General features: G+C 40.0%; 1 protein-coding gene across 1 annotated transcript; it reads left to right on the top strand.

Moving 5' to 3' along the window:
* Nucleotides 1-1935: 1935 nt before the first annotated feature.
* LOC124266959 lies at nt 1936-5277 on the top strand. The gene is made up of 2 exons (XM_046701815.1): nt 1936-2241; nt 5170-5277. Exons 1-2 carry the CDS (start codon nt 1936-1938, stop codon nt 5275-5277), a joined length of 414 nt encoding a protein of 137 aa, XP_046557771.1.
* Nucleotides 5278-22240: the final 16963 nt, after the last annotated feature.

The following is a 22240-nucleotide window of genomic DNA, read 5'->3' as shown; positions in this document are numbered from 1 at the left end:
ATTCGACTGTCCAACAAACCAGTACACAACCCATCCCTACCCGCCTAACAGGGACATTTTCCCAATGTTCCTCTGTGAGTGATATCGACGTTGTTTCCTATTTCTGATCAGCAAAGGTCACCAATCCATCAAGACCAGCCAGCGTTCAGACGATTCTTCCGTTCCTGAACTTGGGTCTAAATATACTGGTTTCATTGTGGAGCTGAGCTTCCCGTCCACTTGACGCCGGTAAACTGAATCTGCAACGGAGACCGCAGCTTGAAGTTTCAAATGATAAATCCATCGCCGTCAAATTGCATAGGTCAGGTAGCTCTCCGAAGCCCACTAGTATGTCTGTCTTCATGTAACACACCAATGTTATGTTTTGTGCTTGTGTAGTTGATGCGTGAAGAGGTATGAGTTGAGTCCAATGTTGCCCATGTGTATCACAGCTAGCCTGTTTTTAAATCAAATGCATAAGTGATAAACGTCTCAAACTTGACCGCAAAGATCGGCTTTGCCCTTTCTGTGTTAGACCTACTATTGAATCTGAATTACATTTCTGTCTTGAATGTCCATTTTATCACGACCCGCAATCAGATCTATTGCAAGAATTTTATGATGTTTTTTTCCATCGTACAATAAGCTTATCTCATTATTCACATACAAAAAACACACTATATAGAACTGTATCTGCTATCATTTATAAATTATAGATGTCAAAGCGTGTACATGTTAAAGATTCTATACATAATGTTAGTAAAGCATAGCAGAAATGTACAGCCCCAGCTCGTTGTTAAAACACTGAAGGGAGAAATAAGGGAGCGTCGTATTGTACCATAAACATCTACATCTACCACTGCAGTATTTCTGCAGACACGGCATGAGGCAGACAAGGGTGTTGAGAGTGGTCCAGGGGCGCTGCCCACGACGACGCTGGAACTAAAGCAGACTAATGAAGTTGTGACTGTTCGTAAAGTTTGTGTTTTAAGAAGATTTGTGAGCACACAGAATTATGTCCCAAACATACACATCGTTTGTCAGTGCTGTCTACTGCTCTGCCCCGTAAAGGTGCATACCAGCTTCGCCCAAATTTCCTGCTAAATTTTCCCCTCATCGCCTAATGAGCAGACATATCAGAACACCTCATATCTATAATCACTGAACCTTGGAGTCTCACTGGAACAGGCTCCATTAATTCTTAGAACAACATAAAGTAAGCTAAAGAAATTAAAGTAGCTTTATGTGACTTTGAGATGAATTCAGAGCAGGATATGTGGAAATATATAAGTGCACAGGTTATGATTACCATTTATGTATTTGTTTTATGTATCCCAGCACTCCATTAATTCTTAAAACACAATAAATTAAGCTAAAGAAATTAAAGTAGCTTTATGTGACTTTGAGATGAATTCAGAGCAGGACATGTGGAAATGTATAAGTACACAGGTTATGTTTACAATGTTACATTATCGCAATGGCGAATGTACAAGTGTCAGTATCTTTCATACATCATCTTCGAGGCGGACGACATGCTTACCATGGCGGATACAAGTAACCAGTAAACAGAAATAATATTGAGACAGTATGTTGGCGCTGTACCGAATCTCGCTGAAAAGGTACTGTAAAACATTACGTCTTGTATTCTTTGACCTGAATGAAATAAATTATCCATTTACACCTATAAACACCTACATATAGACAATAGACAATATTGTACAATCAGTTTCCAAATTCCAATCCAAACTGTCGAGGACCGATTATTAAAGATAGGACCAGACCATGACCACCCCGAGTTTTCCATCTCTATGATGTGGATGTTTTCAGGACCAGGCTGCTCGAACCTGCAGCAACTGAGACAACGCCAATAACAAACATCTACGACGACGAACTTTCTACTTTGAGGAAGAATGCTGACGTTTTTACTGAGGATTATCTCCAGTATCCTCTGTATACATGCTACTGCCCGACAAGTCCCAGGCAACATACACCATAGCATTCCAGTTGTTGAGGGCTGAGACAGAGCGACTTCATCTGCATCTCCAGCCACCGATTCTGCAGATAGGCTTTGAGAAAGCCGTCGCGAACGCTGCCCATGCTGTCTTCGATGGAGTGGAAATCCGTGGCTGCTACTTCCACTACGCCCAGGCATTATGGAGGAAGATTCAAAATCGTGGACTTACATCACGCTACAAGGAGGATGCCGACTTCAGGCAACTGGCCCTTAGAGCAAATACCCTCCCACTTGCACCCCTCGATCAAGTAGACAATTTTTCGACAGACGCTATTGCCGAAGCACCCATGGATGAACGTGTACGAAGTTTATGGACTATATAACTTTGACCTGGGTAGATGAGGGCCTGTGGGATAAGCTTGAATAGAACCATTTTGCCAACGACGGCCACAGAACACATAACAACCTTGAAGGCTGGCACTCCAAACTAAACTCCCTGACATCCTGCCATCCCAACATTTATGCGTTTGTGAAACTGATTAAGAGGGAGCAGTCAAGGACAGAAGTGAGACTTGCCTGACAACAAGGTCATCAACGTGTGCCAAAGAGGAAGAGGAAGTATATTGTTGTGGACAACCGATTGAGACGTGCTAAAGATACACTAGCTGGTTGCCGGCGAAATCGAAGTGATGCACTACATAGACTCTGTTGCTCATCTTCTTGGTGATTGGGAGTGAATGTGACTGAATGTATGACATGAGTATGACATGTGTTAATGACAGAAACTGTGTGTTGTATAACTCATCTATTATTGTGATTGAGTGGGACATGTGTTAATGATAAGTTACTGATGTGTATAAAGTATATAATACATGTATTTATATACACTTGCATCTTGTCATTCTTTGAACACCCCTCTTATCACTACTTGTGGACTCTCCCATTCCCAATTCGCTTACTCCTTAGTAATAATCCAGGCGTTACATACCCACATTGCCTAAAAGAATTTCCGTACCTGATGGGTTAAACTTAGGTGAAGTGGGAGGACACCCCCGTAAAACACCCGATGACGCCGTGAAGATGTCTGATTGGATCACGTGACACAGACAGGCACCAGTCTCCTCATCCTCAGTGGCATGACACCAGGCAACGTAACCAAAAGATGACGTCACGAATGTCGTCAGTACCTTTAACGTAATGACAATAACATGGAACTGTACGTAACGCGAGATGAGTAAATGAGTGGGAGAAATTGCGGCATTTCAGTTAAACAAACAGAAAACATTCGTACCTTAACATATGCCAGTAAAATGTAAGTGCACTTGACGCGAAACACTAGATGACCTGAGTGAGTGAGTGAATGAGTCAGTGAGTGGATGAACGAGAGAGTCTACCAGGGAGTGTGATGCAGGTTTTAGAAGCATGTTTTCTTGTTTTAAACCCTGACATACGGTACGGGGCTGAAAAAATCAGATTCAAAATCAAGAAGAATCTAGAATCACTGAAGCCCGGCATGTAACCATGCCAACCGAATTTCGACGCCTTGCCATGCGCATGATGGTAAATTGCTCAAATGACTTGGATTCCTTTTTTCTGGCATTTCAATCAAACAGAAATTCATGACATGGAAACACACTTCATCATTGTCATCATTGAGCCACCCACACCTCATTCGATTCCATTACTGCCCCTGTCCGTCATGTATTTCAATTACGTTCGGACACGCTGACCTGGAACTGACCTTGGAAATGTGGTCTTTGTCGGTTGACAGAAATGATAGATATCTCAGAAAAAGAAACTCGCGATTATGCTGAAAGGATCTTTCATCTCAATTGAAAGATCATTTATCAAACAGCGGCGTCAGTGACTGTTAATTCTAACCAGTAAGCTTTAACAACAACAGACACACTCGATTTAACAGTCCGCCCGGAGAGCGGAAGGTCGCGGGTTCGATCCCCGACCGCGTCATACCAAAAAGACATTAAAATACGGTACTTGTTCGTCCCTGCCTTGCGCTCGGCATTAATGGGTACAACAAGGACTGGTCGGCTAGGAGTCAGTATAATGTGTCTGAGTGGGGTATTCATGCTTCACTGCGGGATGGTATCTCAGTGGGCTAGCACTATAAAACCAGCTTCAGTCTGGGCTAGTACAAGCAGCCGCACATACACATACACACGCATGCACGTCGTCATATGAGCGAAATATTCTGAAGCACGACGTAAAACCCAAATTTCACCTCACCTCACCTCGATTTAACAAACGACAAACGTAGGCGCACAGCGGAAGAACATACCCTCGTTAGTTTCCTTGAAACCGATAGGCTCACTGATTAGCATTTACTCTGCGGGTTCTACAACGGTATATGTAGCAAGTGAATTTGTAGGGATTAACCCCGACTAGTATTCTTGCTGTACCACGGCCTGTCTGTGTAATGTGGGAGGACAACCCGAAGTAACGCAGGTCATAGGCGTTTACAGCTTTGGTGAAAACCTTTGTACATTGTTTAACGCCGCACTCAGGAATATTCGAATTGTTTGATAATAATCAAATCTGGACCAGACAATGACAATTCAATGATCGACGTCATTAACGAGAGGGTAAGAGACAACAACCCCCCCCCACCCCACCAACACCCCCCATTAAACAACAACAAACAGACAAAAAAAAAAAATAACCAAACAAAAAACAACAAAAACCAACAACAACAAAAAAAAAGAAAACAAACCCAATCAATACAATGCAAAACAGTTAAAAACAACAGCAACAAAAAAAAACAACCCAAAAAAAACAACCCAGTGTGGTCAGACTTGGCTGTTGCATGTCACTCAACTGCGCAGATCGATGTTCGTGATGTCAATCATTGGATTGTCTGGTCCAGACTCTATTATCAACAGACCGCTGTCATACAGCTGACAGTTTTGGAGTGCATGAGTGTACGACACGTTTAGCATTTGATCGGGTGCAGCTGACCGTTGAATGAAAACTCAATCTAAGCCGGTAATAGATTGATGTAATAAGCCCACCATTGAACGTAATGAATAACCAGACACACTGAAGAATCGCTGCTTTAATTGGAAGAAAATCCCCCATATTGGGTCAGAACGTGAAAGGTCAATCACAATGTTACCGTTATTATTTGCCTTATCACCAAGAACTGAGCGCTGTTGCGGGGAATATCCCTGACTCCGTCTGATGGGGTGCGACAGGATAACAATATATTACCTGATTTCCAGAGCATTGTAGGCAGACTGATTCTCTCGGAGATGGAAATTAAAGATAACAAAGGGTGCCGGAAATTGCGAGAGGGAAGACTGTTTACAAAGCTTACAGGCATCTCCTGAACAGCTAGCACCATGCCGCGGTAACACTTGGTAGTCTGTGGGAGGTGGCGACATGGGAAATTGGGAGACTAAGGACAGGCATGCTTTTATTTCCAAGGTTTAAACATAAACTGAATGAAATAACGCCCAAAGAGCAATAGCGCGTTTTTCTCTGTCTCTCTGTATCTCTCTCTCTCTCTCTCTCTCTCTCTGTCTCTCTCTCTGTGTCTGTGTGTATGTGTATGTTAATGAGAAAAATAATATGTTTGGGCCGTATACATTATATCAACTATAATTTGTTATAGCAAGCTCAAAGCGATATACTATTACCCTGGTATATACTCGATGTTCATTGATCATCTCCCTGGGAAGATTAACAGCCACTGGGTACCAACCAATTCATGGAATAATACACCTTGACCACTACTGGTGCCATTGCCACGCCCCTTCCAAAATAAGTATACTATACATGCATGTCCTTCTCATGTTTTTAAAACTGCCGGGCAAAGGACAGTAAACACTCATGTTTGATAGTGACTGAAACTGAACAAAAAAATAAAGTATATAAAAATAAAAACAGAAAAAAAAGAAACGAAAAAAACCCACAACCAGGAACAGAAAGACCCAGAAAACCAACACACATATATTCGATGTGAAACGGGTATGACCGAGTTTTGGGTGTTAAGTTTACAGCCCTTGTAACATTTGTAATGTATAGGTCGAATGTAGACTCAATTGTTACTGTACCCGTGTGGACCGCCTCCGTGGTGTAGTGGTTAGAGCGTCCACCCGGAGAGCGGAAGGTCGCGGGTTCGATCCCCGACCGCGTCATACCAAAAGACGTTAAAATATGGTACTTGTTGGTACCTGCCTGGCGTTCGGCATTAATGGGTACAACAAGGACTGGTCGGCTCGGAGTCAGTATAATGTGTCTGAGTGGGGTATTCATGCTTCACTGCGGGATGGTATCTCATTGGGCTAGCACTATAAAACCAGCTTCAGTCTGGGCTAGTACAAGCAGCCGCACATACACATACGCATGCACGTCGTCATATGAGCGAAATATTCTCAAGCATGACGTTACACCCAATTTCACCTCACCTCACCTGTTCCCGTGTGGATATGACCAACCACAACGACAGTGTGGAAACATGAAGTCTCCCAGCTTGACACTGATGGCTTCATGATTTATTCAAGGAACTGACTTGGATGACGTCCTTTTGACACCAGTATTACCACTGTGTCGAGGTGATGATGTGCTAAACCAACAAGTACAATATTTACAGCAAAGAATTACCACCATTGCTGATAACATGATGGTAATTCTTTCGGTATCAAAAGGGCCGTCCATTGATACTGGAAGGGCACTGAGCTTGTGTGTTTACCAGTTTTGTTTTCCATTCACCTTTTCTCAGGAATGGGAGAAGAGGGGCGGGTCGAAAAATGTATTTCTCTTTAACAAAAGGATTTTTTTAAAGGGCATATAACTTGTCCAGCGTATACTATATTTTTATCACAGCCAACCAACCTCAAAACATGAACTTCTGAAAAGTACGAGCATAACTGGATGCTGATGAGAACTAAGGATCCAGGCATTGGGTTCTTGATCGATGGATCCCTACACATTACAGAATTCCACACGACTCGTAGACACACGTGACCATCTGTGTGAACTGACCCCCACCCCCTTCCCAAATTAAACCTAAATTCATGCCAAACCTAAGATTTCTTCTCTTAAGGAAAAAGGACTGAAAAACGAAAGAGAATGTAGAATTCACGCCATCGTGATTCGAAAGCCATAGACAAATCATTATTGTCACTTCAGAATGATCCACACATTGTTCAACGTTCCCTTGTGTCACCAAGATGAGAGTTTGTTAGAGGTAATGATGCAGATACTATCAGTTTAGCATGGAAACAGCAAATGTGTGTGTCAAGAAAAGACGCCTTGCTCTGTCTGAAAACTCCATCACATCAAACCGAATCCTGATGATAAGAGAGTCTGTCGTAAATGCTGTGGGGTTACCTGATGTTATTCCATCCAGATAATAGCACCAGTCTCATTCTGGCTTAAAGGACTAGTTAAATATAAACACAATTTCATTAAATCAGCCTCCACAACGCTGTGTTTTCCGCTGCCTCTGTTATACATTGCCGACATGGGACATTGCTATGTGTACTTTGTATATTCTTTATTGACAAGTCACCCAAAACGAAAGTCTCGTTCTACTGACACAAACACAAACTGTAAACTGTCCTTTGAAGAGATGTGCAGGTTATTATATATGTTATTGGATAATGAGTAAAAACAATACATGTAAGGGGCGGTGGGGTGGAGTAGTGGTTGAAGCGTTCACTCGTAACGCCGAGATTCACTTTAATCACATGTCCGCTCTCAAACCGATCACCAGCTTCATAAAGCTAAAGGATTGCCGAGTACGGAGTTAAACAATAAACAATAACTTGCAGTAGACACTTTTTTCTTTTGATTCTTCTTAAACATAAGGTTCAATCTGGTGTGAAACCAGCAATACAGCAATTTATCATACAACATCCGACAACATAGTTTCTCCTATTTGATAATTCACTAAATGTGTGTGTAATTTGTTTGTTTGGTGACTCTGACTTTGGATATCATTAAAGAGAAAGGAATTGTCTGCAGATTTATTTGTGCAATTGAAGTTGGTTTGTACAGCCAGAGGAACACATATGCTTGTTATGGTAGTGTTCTTTCCTGAACAGAAGTGATTTTTGTAAGGTTTGTGAGTAAAATATTGTTGTAGGAAACTTATGTACAATATTTACATAGGAAACCGGCTTTTTTGGATCGGTTACCATGTTTCGTTTGACATTTAGCATTTTGGAGTGGAATTCAGAATTACCTTTCCCTAGAGGACTTCCAAAGTGACTATTTCCAGAAAATAATGATCAAAGTATAAGGTAAATGGTTCACGTAAACTGTTGTAGCAGAGGCGTTTCGTCGAGCGTTCATCAAAAACAGGTAACATAAACTGTGTTAAGTCAAACCCTTTTAATCTGGACCCACCCAGATCAACATGTTTCCGGATCAACGGGTTGCTAAGATCAATCGTCCGAAAGTTAGGTGTCTGCATTAGTGAGGCTCAACTGTATAAATTTATATGTGCATTAAGAACACCATCTCAAATAATAACTAAATGAAGTTAAACGTATATGAGATAACTAAATGAAGTTAAACGTATATGAAATATTTATTCATGACGTGTATATCAACTGAAAACATTCAGTTGAACTATATCAAGAAAACAAATGAGCATTAAACTGAGAATGTTATTGTTAACACCTGGTGTCATCGCCGTGTCACTGATATATAAACACATGTTTATATTGTAGTTGAATTTAAAATGGATTCGGCTTCGCGCAAAGATTTCTCATGGTCAAGAAAACGGTTTTGTGGCTTTAACTCGATGAAATATTTACACAGCTGCTGTGATCTACCCCCGGTTGTCGGTGCTGAGATCTGGCTTGTTGGAGAACCCTGCCTTGAGTGAGTGAGTTGAGATTTATAGTCACATAGGCAACATTTCAGCCATATTGTGACTTAAAAAGGTATAAATTAACAACAAACGCAATTAAATTATAAAAACATCTGTCGACAAAGGACAAAAAAATAACTAGATTATCACAGTTAGAGAATTAAAACTAGCAAATAACTTTTAAAATTAGACAAATAGTGCAGACAATACAATATAAAGATCACCAGCAACTGAAGGTAGATCACCATACTAGGGACCATGGGGACTTACAGTACTTTTGCCCTCTGCCTGGTACATACGGTCGATTCGAGTGAGGAATGTCCGTCAGGACGGTGGTACGATTTTTCATGTAACTCACATTGTAACACCAGGTGTCCAACTCGGTCAATATGTACACCGGAAGTGGAACAAGGTGAGAACCACTTCGAAAATACAACTTTATTTGAGGCATTGTGTAAGAATTAGTACTGTGTGAAAAATCCTAAACCGTATTTACAGAAGTGTGATCCGAATCTGAATGTATTGCGTCCGCTTCTGTAAGCCCACACTAGACTTTACATGGACAAGTCAATACTAGTCGATGCTCTTCAATATTTATAGAAGTATGGAGTTCTGTGTAATTTTGTCTGAATAAATACGTGTTGAAATCTTAGCTAACATGAATTCATACAGATACAAAGTGGTCGATGAAGTTATAACAGCAAGGAAGCTTCTTCTATGGAAGCCTGTGACAATTTATACAGGTGAAATGAATCCTGTAACTGAAGGTTAAAGTAAGGTCTATGTTAACGATATAAAAATACGATGTGAATGTTTTCATTAAAGCAATTGCTTGTACTGTTTCAATTATTGCCGCGAGTTCGCTAATGTAAGAGGTGGAGTGAGTATGGCTAAATTATCAAATTGTTTGGTGTTTCACAGAAAATACTCTGTGTATATGTACATATCATATTCAGGCGACGGGGTAGACTAGTGATTAAAGCTTTCGTTCTTCACGCTGAAGGCCGCTTTCGATTCCCAAATACGGGTAAGATTTGTAATGTCCATTTCCTACACCAACATATTGCTGGAATATTTCCAAAATGAGAGTAAACCGTACTCAATCCCTCATTTCACATTCAAGGTAACCATTGATGCCCAATCTATGTGCCTGTGTGAGATATTAAGGTCACGTGTTACTCTAGGACTTCCAGTCTTCGGATATCGCACGATAGCCTCTATACACCAAAAGGTAATATTACACTTGAGAATGCGTGCCTTTCATATTTCAGAGAGAGACTTCAGAGAGAGAGAGAGAGAGAGAGAGAGAGAGAGAGAGAGAGAGAGAGAGAGTAGAGAGAGAGAGAGAGAGAGATGTGAGAGAGAGCTGAGAGAGAGCAATCAACAGACCGTGATCATGAGAGAGAGGGTGCTAGAGCTAGTCTGCTGACGTCTGAAGCAAACTCAATCTAAGCCGGTAATAGAATGATGTAATAAGACCTCCATTGTACGTAATGAAAAACCAGACTCACTGATAAATCGCTGCTTTAATTGGAAGAAAATCCCCCATATTGGGCCAGAACGTGAAAGGTCAATCACAATATTACCGTTACTATTGGCCTTATCACCAACAACTGAGCGCTGTTGCGGGGGAATATCCCTGACTCCGTCTGATCGGGTGCGAGAGGATAACAATATATTACCTGATTTCCAGAGCTTTGTAGGCAAACTGATTCTCTCGGAGATGGAAATTAAAGATTAAAAAGGATGCCGGAAATTGCGAGAGGGGAGACGGTTTTCAAAGCTTACAGGCATCTCCTGAACAGCTAGCTCCATGCCGCGGCTACTCTTGGGACTAAAGGACAGGCATGCTAGTTTTACCGGGGTTTGAACTTTGTACCAAATATTCGCCCTAGAGAAATTTCTTGTTATAATGCTATCAAACGTTTCGTACAATATACAAGGACATGGAATATTTTTGATAGAATTAATAGTTGAATAGTATTGGATTCGAATAGTACGGATCCCGACACCTTCCGCACAGCTCGTAGATACACATGACCATCCGTGAGGACTGAAAAATTACCCCAAACTTCCATCCATGCCAAACCTCAGAATTCTTCACTTCAAGAAAGAGCACTGAAAGAAAAAAGAATAAGAATGAATGACGCCATCGGGATTCCAAGAAAATTAATCGACAAATCGATCGATGCCCTTTATCACTTTCATCTATTATTCTAATGTTCCCTTGTGTCACGAAGATGAGAGTGCGTTTGATAAAATGATGCACATACATGGATGTTCATTTCAACGTGGAACAAAGCCGGTGACCAGCAAATGTGTATGTCAGGAAAGGTCTTGCTCTGTCTGAAAACTCAGTCAATCTTGATAGATGGATCCCTACACATTACAGAATTCCACACGACTCGTAGACACACGTGACCATCTGTGTGAACTGACCCCCACCCCCTCCCAAATTAAACCTACATCAATGCCAAACCTAAGATTTCTTCTCTTCAGGGAACAGGACTGAAAAACGAAAGATAATGTAGAAAACACGCCATCGGGATTCGAAAGCCATAGACAAATCATTATTGTCACTTCAGAAAGATCCAAACATTGTTTAACGTTCCCTTGTGTCACCAAGATGAGAGTTTGTTAGAGGTAATGATGCAGATACCATCAGTTTAGCATGGAGACAGCAAATGTGTATGTCAAGAAAAGACGCCTTGCTCTGTCTGAAAACTCCATCAAACCAGGCCGAATCCTGGTGATAATAAAGTCTGACGTAAATGTTGTAGGGTTACTTGATTTTATTCCAGAGTAATAGCACCAGTCTCATTCTGGCTAAAGGACTAGTTAAATATAGAGACCATTTCATTTACTCCGTAACAAATGATGCTATTCCCGTGTGGGCCATTATATCAGCGTATAAAACGCAGTTATTCCGCTGCCTTTGTTATGCATTGCTAACATGGGACATTGCAATGTGAACTTTGTATATAGTTGTCGATAGGTCATTCGTAATGACAATTACTCTACCAAGACTCTTTTTATTGACACTTATACTGTATATATATATACTGGAAGGGGGTGAATCTTTTGTTTGTTACCAGGCACTACGGAATGGGAAAGGGGCTAAAATGTATCAGTCTTTAACAAGGCAATTTCAAAAGGGCACCCAGCTTATCTAGCGAACTTAGCTTTTCATCACAGCCACTCAACGAGAAAAAAGGATTATAGGATAAGATTCAAGGTCAAGGCCAACGGATCCAGACACGTTAGAGAAACGTAGTAATACTGTACAGCTCGTAGAGACATGGTACCATCTGTGTGAAGTGAAAAACCCAAAAGTACATCCGTGGCCAAACCTAAGAACGTTTTCTTCAAGAAACAGCTCTGAAAGAAGAAAGAAAATATAGAAGTAACGCCATCGGGATTCAGACAAAACACACCGACAAATCGATTGATCATTTTTGTCGCTTCTGAATGATTCCGACATTGTTTTACTGTTCCCTTGTGTCACGAAGATGAGTGTTTGTTGGAGATAACGATGCGGATACCATCAGGTCAGCATGGAACGCAGCCATAAACCTGTAACTGTATGTCCAGAAAAGACGCCTTGCTCTGTCTGAAAACTCTATCAAGTCATACCTAATCCTGATGATAAGAGAGTCTGGCGTAAATGTTGTAGGGTTACTTGATGTTATTGCAGATTAATAGCACCAGTCTCATTCTGGCTTAAAGGACTAGTTAAATATAGAGACCATTTCATTTACTCCGTAATGAATGAAGCTATTCCCGTGTGGGCCATTATATCAGCCTCAACAACGCTGTGTTTTCCCCTGCCTTTGTTATACATTGCCGACATGGGACATTGCTATGTGTACTTTGTATATACTTATTCGAAGGTCATCCAAAAGGATAATTACTCTGCCAAGTCTCATTATATTGACACAAACACAAACTGTATAATGTCCTTTCAAGAGATGTGTAGGTTCTTATATATGTTATTGGATAATACTAGTATATAGAAACAATAGCCTATAGATGCAAAATGCAGATCACTGAAGTTTGGAAACGGCCAATTGACATTGGTTGAGGTACTACGGTTCCGTAGACTTTAGCAATATTTATCAAAACAGGTGACTCCAAGAATAATTTACCAACCTGGAGACGCGAACCCGAGTCTGGTCGTTACGAGATATTACGTTCCTCCAACATTTGTGGACAGTATGAATATATTTAAATATATATGACCAATTTTGAATGTCGTAATTTCTTATTGACATACCAGCTAACGAGTGAAGGGAGTTGGTGTAAGGGGAAGTAGAAGACATGTTGAGAACCTGATGAGAAAACTGAATATGAATAAACTAATTCAAGTTTGAATGAACAAATTAACACAGTTACACAGTTTACGATGTATTGCAAACAAACTAACGTACACAAGGAAGACGATTCAGTCGATGTTGACGAGTTCCGAAATGAACCGAAATGGTCAATAGGTCCGGATGCCGACAGTACGCAGTCGTCTTATCACCGTGTTCCTGCTGATGTGGTGTTGTTACGATGCTGTTGCGGCCGTTACTGTGAGCATCTAGTTGCACAGATGGAAAATGCGCAGGTGATAGTCACTATCGGTCTTCTACATCCGGTGGATGACAGATGTCTGGTCAGTGTCATTTGTCTGGTGATCTGGCATTCTGGCAATATGCTGTTTGAAGCCCATGTCTGTAACATTCCAGAGGCTCGTTCTTGCCCCGCTGCTCATAATTTTGTTATTTTGATGTGCACATGTAACATGTATACCATTTCCAATCTCAATGGACTCAGTTTCATACTGCATGGTATGCACGTGCAATTGAACAGAATCACGATTTTCATGATATTCAACTCACATGTACACATCTTTTACTTGTAAGATTATAATGATGAAGGCTGAGAATGTTTAACCTCAAATAACTGAAAGCAACAAATGTACAATTACATACAACCGTTAAATATCGTCCGGATATAGTTGTTTACAGTTCTCAAGTCACAACTTCAGACGCCTTCAGACGTCACACTGCATCTTTCACAACGCCATCACTTCCCGCGCTTTAACCACAATATTGAAGGTCATCTTCAGAGTGAGTAAATGAGTTTGGTTTTACGCCGCTTTTAGCAATATACCTGCAATATCACGGCGGAGGACACCAGAAATGGGCTTCACACATTGTACCCATATGCGAAATCGAACGCTTTTACCAATAGGCTATCCCCACCGCCCCGTCAACATCAGAACTGATTAGCTGAGGTGGACGTGGCGTCGTGGAGTCAGGGACGTCGTTGAGGCCTGAACTCAGTGTAGCGTTTTGCTATAATACGATAAGTTCCCCCTGGTGTAGGTGCACCCAAGCCTCATATTACCACCAGCTGGTATCAGACATTCGTTGTATGCTGGACCCGCTAGGCGGTATGGGTTACACAACACCAAATCTTTTCCCATAGACTTCTATAGTAACGTTATATATATTTTAAAATCCCCCAGGCTGTCAACAGCCATTCCATGTACACACGGGTACAGTCTGGCCTTTAAACTACAATACAAACACAATTTCCCCCTAACTTTGCCTGCCAATTTTCCGAGCACAGGAAGCTGAACATATCAACCCCAGTTCCGCACCAAATGTCACCTACTTGAAAATATCTGTACACACATTAAACATAAGTCATGGCACTAAATACTTAAAATTGTGGTCACTTTTAATAACTGGATGAATGTGCTTTTAGAAAACATAAACATCTTACACTATTTCATCCAATCACAGCTGTCACATGTCTCTGTCTCTTCAGGTGTTCACACACAACTCGCTGAAGAAGTACGTGATTCTGATTAAGTGTAGTAGAACCTGTGGTGTTACCCCTTGTCTTGTGAACAAGGTCTGTCCCCGAAGACAAATCGATGTAACAAATAGACGAGTCACATGATGACGCTGGGAGTATTGTTTCGGTCATGTACTCTTGCGAGTTTGGCTGATCAGCATGTGCAACGACAATACGAGATTCACTTGCCTGGTGCCTAAACCAAAAACAGTTTCATTGACATTTCTTTCTGCTAAATGAAAGAATATCGTTATGTCTAGACTCACTGCTGTAAATCGAAACATTGCCATTGAACGTCTGCAGGCTGGGGAGTCTCAATCTGCCGTCACACGTCACCTCAATGTTCATCAGAGTACCATCAGTCGTTTATGGGACCGACATCAACAAACCAATTCTACGCACGATCGCCCTCGAAGTGGTACATCTCGGATTACAACTGCAGCGCATTATAGGTACATCCGGGTACTTAATTAGAGGAATCGTTGGCAATAACGTTCAATTCTGGAATCTACAATGCTGACGACGTGTATGGTTCAGTGACGAATCACGCTTTATACTTCAGTGCCCTGACGGAAGAGTAAGGTCTCTTGATGTCGAAATGAACGTGTTACCCACAATTGTGTCGCCCAGCAGGTTGACCGATATGGTGGTGAAAGTGTCAAGATTTGGGAAGCCATATCCTACACACAGAAAACAAAACTAACTTTGTGCGCCTTCGGGGCAATTAAGCTGCCATTCGGTAGAGACGAAATCTTAAGGATTCACATGGTTCCGATAACTGACGGTGCAGAGCAGTTTTTGGGGCTCCTGGTGGCCACAACAAATATTGAAGACAACACCCAACTGAGAACGGACACCTTCACTTTTTATAAACTTGATATGTTAACAGACATTTGATCTTTTATACTGTGAACTTTGGCTGCATATTAAATTCGTGAAAATACACCTATGCGGTTTTTTTAGGAGAGTATACTGCTATGGGAGTGATTTTTTCTAAAATGGAATGAACATATGTTAGGTATGTTAAATAAAACATTCTCTTGGAAACCTCATTCAACCAACCGGATGATTTGACATTTAGAATTTTACACTGACGCCGTTTATAATATACTTCTCATCAAAAGTTTAGACTCACTAGTGTAAATGTAGCCACTCACTTCAGATCTAAATTAGATTTTGTAAAATATTCTATACAGTTTAAGGGTACTGTTTACACATGAACCGATGTATTGTAAAAACAAATTCGTAACGTTGAAAAGATTATTATCATGAGTTCAATCAATGATGAAACTCAGTGAAAATTGGCGAATATTTAACAAAACTTTACACCAAAACTCAGCTGTTCACATGCACGATATTTGCACATGCTTTTCAGCAATTTGATGCATGATCCTCGTGCAATTCATCTGCATAAGGTTTGCAGTTGGTTCCCCCAAGTTAGTGGAGAAATTCATCTTCCGGATCCATCGTGATCAACATATGTCTTCCGATCAACGGGTTGAGTATTCAACGAGACATTGCCCACAATAATCGTCCGGAAGTCTGGTTTCCGTACCAGTGAGGTTCAACTGTATAATTAAGTGTGCTTAGTTTTACGCGGTTCTTGGCAATATTCCAGCAATATCGCGACTGGGGACAATAGAAATGGGCTTCACGTATTATACCAATGTGGGTAATCGAATACTGGCCTTGACGAACGAACGCTTTAACCACTAGGCTACCCCACACCCGTATAAGTAAAATGAGAATTAGTGACACCATTTCAAATAATAACTAAATAAAAGGAAACACATCAGTTGCCATCTTTCAATAGAACTAAATCAAGAAAACAAAAATGGTAAGCCATACATTAAACTGAGAATGTTATGCGTGAACACCTGGTGTCATCCCCATTTAACTGACATAAACACATGCTTATCCTGCAGTTGAAATCTAAAATGGAGCAGAGGTTTCTTGTGATTATGGAAACGGTTTTGTGGCTTTAACTCGATGAAATAATTACACAGCTACTGCTGCTTGCTTTGGGTTGCCTTTGTGGAAATTGGTCGGTGGGGCACCTCTGCCTTGAACAATGTACCGTCCATTCCAGCTAGTGGGAAATGTCCCTTAGGGTCGTGATACGAGTTTATTTATACATAACCCACGTTGTAACACCAGCTGTCCAGCTGACCAAATTGTACGCCGGAAGTGGAACAAGGTGTGATCTACAACTTCATTTGACGTATTGCATAAGAATTCAGCCTTCGTGAAAAATCCTAAACCGTATACATACAAAAATGTAATCCGATTAGAGTCTGAATGGCTTGCGTCCACTTCTGTAATCCCACACTAGAATTTACACGGACAAGTCAATACTGGTCGATACTCATTTACAGGAGTATTGAGTTCCGTGTTGTTTCGTCTGAATAAATACGTGTTAAAATCTTAGCTAACATGAATTCATGCAGATACAAACGGATCGATGAAGTTATTCAAGGGAAACATGTCATGTCAATTACATGCAGATTAAATGAACAACATAACTGAAGGTTTAAGCAAGGACTATTTAACGAAGAATACTCTACAGATGTTTCCATTAAACAGATTGCTCGTACTTGGAATGCTTTTACTCTCATTGTTTGTACTCTTTGGTTATATTTCTAACTCCAGTAATACTAATATTTATACTTTCAATGCTTGGAATCGTAAAGCTTTTACACTTACTAACAGTCCATCTGGGTCGGTGGAGTAGCCTACTTATAGCGATCGATCGTAACAGCGAAGACCCGGGTTCGATTCCCCACACGGCTACAATGTCTGAAGTTTCTTGCGTACCCACCCTTTGGTGATATTGATTGAATATTGCTACGAGCAGCGTAAATTCATATTCACTCACTCTAGTACACATGGTACGTTTAGTATCACTTATTTAACCTGCTATTACCTTTACTCTCAATGTTTGTAGTGTTATTGCTTTCATTCTCTCTTTTTGTACAACTTATACTTTAACTCTCAATACTTGTACACTCAATACTTATATTTCCAATTCCAGCACCATAATGGCTTTCCCAAGGCTGCACTCTATAAAGAAGGCAACAGATGCACCAATGCTGTCATCTCACACATTACTATGATTGTATTTTTGTATTAAGTAAACGATTCTTTCTTTTTTCATTTGGAGGCATTGACTTATAAAAAGAAAACAATTATTGTTCCCGATGAGAAAGAAAGCAAAAATAATCCATCTCACAATTTTGCTGAACTGGTAATATGAAAGAAGGAAATTTGTTTTTGTCGACATGCACAAATGTTAACAAACATTAACCAGCCACTTCTTTCACACTGTGTTACTGAACCACAGAGCGGGCCGTCCATGAGGTCTAGCCTGTCCAGAAAGTGCTTTGTGAGACTTATAATCCCTTCCTACGACCTGACGACTGTCACCATGGACTCGATCCAGAATGGAAGTAATACCTCCAATTAACAGATGACTATTCCCAATGGACTATGTAAACATGATTTAGTTCCGAGTAGTAAATGTTCCGTTTAAATGTCCGAAAAAATGCCGTGAAATAGAGAATGGATGACACGAATATAAATTCCGCACATACGGCAAATATTCCATCAGGAACAAAAACCGTAGGCCTAACCTATTCCAGTCATTATTGAATGCAAAATGGACTCGTCCAACTTGTCAATATCCGGGATTTCTCTACCCCGAAATACACGTGAATCACGTTAGATCTAGGTGAAAATCAAATTAAAAAGCACAAAAGTTTACAGTAGGTGACAAAGTGATGGTGAAATCGCGAAAGAGACAAAAAGGACTTATAAAGTAAAATTGAATGGACCCTACATGATATCAGGAAAAACCCGAGAGGACACGTATCAAGTTAGCTCTATGGAAGGTGGTTTTATCAGCACATACAAACAATATCAAGAAATATATCATGAGCCAGCAGCAACATGTAGTCCTCAAAATGACAAGAATTAGAACAGTGAAGTTGTGCTAGTCGCAAATTGCTCACAGGAAGAGATTGACAAGGTTGATGTTGCAGAAACTATTAAAGGTGAGCATATGGATGGAAACTGCAATGTGGTTGAAACATCTTTTAAACTACATTCCACAGATGTAAGCGAAAGTGAACTCTTTTTAACACAAGATTCATTTAGAATAATTAGTTCGGATTCTGGGGAATCTATTTCAAAAATGACCATAGAAAATAGCAGACCTAGAAGAAAGTGTCGGGATAAAAAGAGACAGTAGCATTTATGAGTATAACTTCTCATGTATGCATTACCAAAAGATGAAACCAATGCCCACAATGAAGACAAATGATGCCACTGACGAGAATACTGTATTGAGTCCTTTTGTAAGGAACTTTCACACATGATAATTGCTTCTTGATAGCCACAAGATTTGTTCCATATAGAACAAATACCGTAGGAAAAATCCTTTTTCCTATCCCCCACACACACACACACAACCAAAACAAAAAAAACCAACGCCAAAAACAACAACAACAAAACCAAAAAAAACCACAACAAACAAGCAGTAACAAAAACAAACAAAACACGTCCCATTTTTTAGGACCACCCCAACAAACAAAACCCTCTTTTAGACACTTTAGGATGTGTGTGAAAGTTCCAATTAACCGGGAATAAATTCTGTGAGTGCGGAACGAAATAATTGTTCTGCATGCACTATTACAGGTACAAATATTGGAATGGAACTTTTACTATGGGGGAGCCAAATCTTTTTTACAACAACCCTTCAGCAGTGCCAGAGACATAACTGTTAGTTTATTTCTACAAGGTTTAGCCCATGGCAGAAAGAGTTGGAAGGGGAATGCACATTTGTCACCACTGGTGTCAGGTCGTGCTGAATACAATCATCTTAACTGCTGATGTCGATAGTAGGATATATTGGATATATTTTCCCTCGTGATCTCAGACATCACAGGAAGCCATCACCACTATATTGTAGGAATGTGGCCAAGACCAGAGTAAACCACACTCACTCCTTTCACACTATAAGTAACTATGCATTGGATACCCAATAAATCTTTTTTGCCAAACAAACGAAGTACAAAGTACAGACTGATAAAGTTGTGGATTGGTCAGAATGCTGAGCTTCCGGGTTCTTTTGAAGGTCCTGGGCCAGCATGACATGGCGTTTAGGTTGCTCTGTTGGGCATGCGTGCCATTTATCAGACTTGCGCTTCCTGTTGTATGTACAGGTAGACTGCCTGACGAAAGCAAGTACACAGTTGTGCGTGGCTAAAAACGAAGCAAACAATTCTGACTAAACATAGCACTTTCACGAAATTCGTTCATAAACAGACACTCATTTCCAACACCCTGGAAAAGCAGATACCGTATATTTGATGCCCATGTGATATATTCATGATTATATAGACTGACAAACTTGTAATAAGTTTTTTTCCGTAAAATACATAAGTAAACAATTTGTCAAAGATTTGACAAAACCTCCAAATGTTTAAGTTATAACTAATGAGTATTTAAAAGTTGCTAAAATGATGCTAAGTCCTCTTTGGGGAGATAAATAGTTTAAAAATTGAAATCTTAAATAAATAATTTTTAAAATCGCATATTGAGACATAAGTTTACCTTTTTATATATATATTTTCAAAGAATACACTAGGTACTACTAACAGATGAACTAGAAAAGTCAAATAATGTTACCCAAAGTTTTATTTGGGGGTAAAAAGTTAAAAAACTAAATTTTCAGAGAATATTTTTAAAAAGTTCATATTGAGACACAAATGTACTTTATATGGATATTTTCAAAGAGAACACAAGGTATTACTAATACATGGGTTATAAAAGTCAAATAGATGTATGCTAAATCCTATTATGGGGTAAAAAATTGAAAAGTAAAAATTTTCAGAGAATAATTTTAAAAATCTCATACTGAGACCCATGTGTAGTTTTATATGCATATTTTCAAATTTGTTTCAGCATCTCCGTAACATATGAACCCAGGACATATGAACCCATCCCTTTTAGCGCAACAACAGCTCAAACAGTCACCTAATTGGCAAGAAACGTCATCGGTATGCGTTAATCCATGTCCTCAGATTGATCTACATTATCCGTTTCAAACTGAATGAACTGAACTTGTGTACGCACATTTTCGGAAGCGCTGCACGTAGCTCCTTCTTCTGTAACTAGAGATTGTGATAATGAACAAGATATTAATTAACATATCGGTTTGCTTGAACTATAGTGATGGTGACCCTGAACACCAAGGGCTTGACAGAGATACCCTTGGTCTCATAGTCTGTATATTTGAATTAATTTTGAGTATCATGCTTGGCTATTCCAAGCAAAACTTAACAGTAACAGAATATATTCTGAGTAAAGGAAGTCCAATAATTTGAAGGGAATATTTGAGATGTGGTTGGGTGAGGTGATTTGATTCAACGGTGCTTGCAATAGTTTTTCACTTACCGGGACATTGAATTGTACATGATTTCTTGACAGTTACCTCCAACGACATGTAATACCATGGGATATATGGTCATCTCTCTGTCAGTCAGATCTTTTTTGTTTCCTGAGCAAAATTTAAAGATGGTTGATAAACAAACATGTACCACCTACTATTTAAGTATTTGAAATACTTAAAGTATTTGTCCATTTGTTATTTCAGTTTCAAAAATACCAATACTAGTATTTTTTACCAGCAGTAAAAAGGACAATACTGGTTGTGCTTTCGAAACCTTTCTAGAGCTTTGATCAAGTAGCCCAGCACCAGTGAAGATCCAGTTTAGAATTGATCTTCAGCAACCCATGCTTGTCGTAAGAGGCGACTAATGGGATCGGGTGGTCAGACTTGCTGATTTGCTTGACACGCGTCATCGTATCCCACTGGCGTAGATCGATGCTCATGCTGTTGATCACTGGATTGTCTGGTCCAGACTTGATTATTTACAGACTGCCGCCATAGCTGGAGTATTACTGATTGCGGCGTAAAACTAAACTCACTAACTATAAGGAGCCTAAGTTAATGATTTTTCCAATTTTAAGAAAAAGATGTTTTTCAGACAAAATATGTGTTATATATCTAATTTCAAGTTTTTCATGAAGATTTCAGTCTGTTTTTTAAATGTTGCTGAGATTTCAAATCAGATAAAAAAATACTCGTTATACTATAAATATTTGCAAGGGTTCACTCAATTCTGCTCATATAAGGGGGATGGTGGGGTAGTGGTTAAAACGTTTGCTCGTCACGCCGAAGACCCGGGTTCGAATCCCTACATGGGTACAATATGTGAAGCCCATTTCTATTGTCCCCCGCTGTGATATTGCTGGAATATTGTTAAAAGCGGCGTAAATACATACTCACTCTGCTTACATAATAATATGTAGTTGCCAGTTTAAATTAAAAGGGAACAAACTTATCCTTCAATCACCTTTTGAAATTGATTTAAAAATTAATAGCATAGAAAATATAAATGGTTACATATTTTCCTAATCTATCATTCTGGCATATGGTTCTTCCAGTTCTGTTAAATCTTGATACAGAATGTCCCATTTATGACCAAGGTGCGTAGTCTTACACGACCGCAGTGCATATAGTTCTGTGGGCTAATTATGGGAGCAGAATCACCTAAGTCCTC

This window comes from Haliotis rubra, unplaced genomic scaffold (genome assembly GCF_003918875.1).
Source record: "Haliotis rubra isolate DU_JTF1 unplaced genomic scaffold, ASM391887v1 Scf100, whole genome shotgun sequence".
In the NCBI taxonomy this organism is placed as follows: Eukaryota; Metazoa; Mollusca; class Gastropoda; order Lepetellida; family Haliotidae; genus Haliotis; species Haliotis rubra.
This window is presented reverse-complemented; position numbering and strand designations above follow the sequence as displayed.

What these genes read in the sequence shown, in the direction of transcription:
- LOC124266959 (XM_046701815.1), top strand. Translation starts at nt 1,936, where the DNA reads ATGCTACTGCCCGACAAGTCCCAGGCAACATACACCATAGCATTCCAG. An exon ending in CACTTGCACCCCTCGATCAA is followed by an intron (nt 2,242 to 5,169) that starts GTAGACAATTTT and finishes CCTGATTTCCAG; the next exon opens with AGCATTGTAGGCAGACTGAT.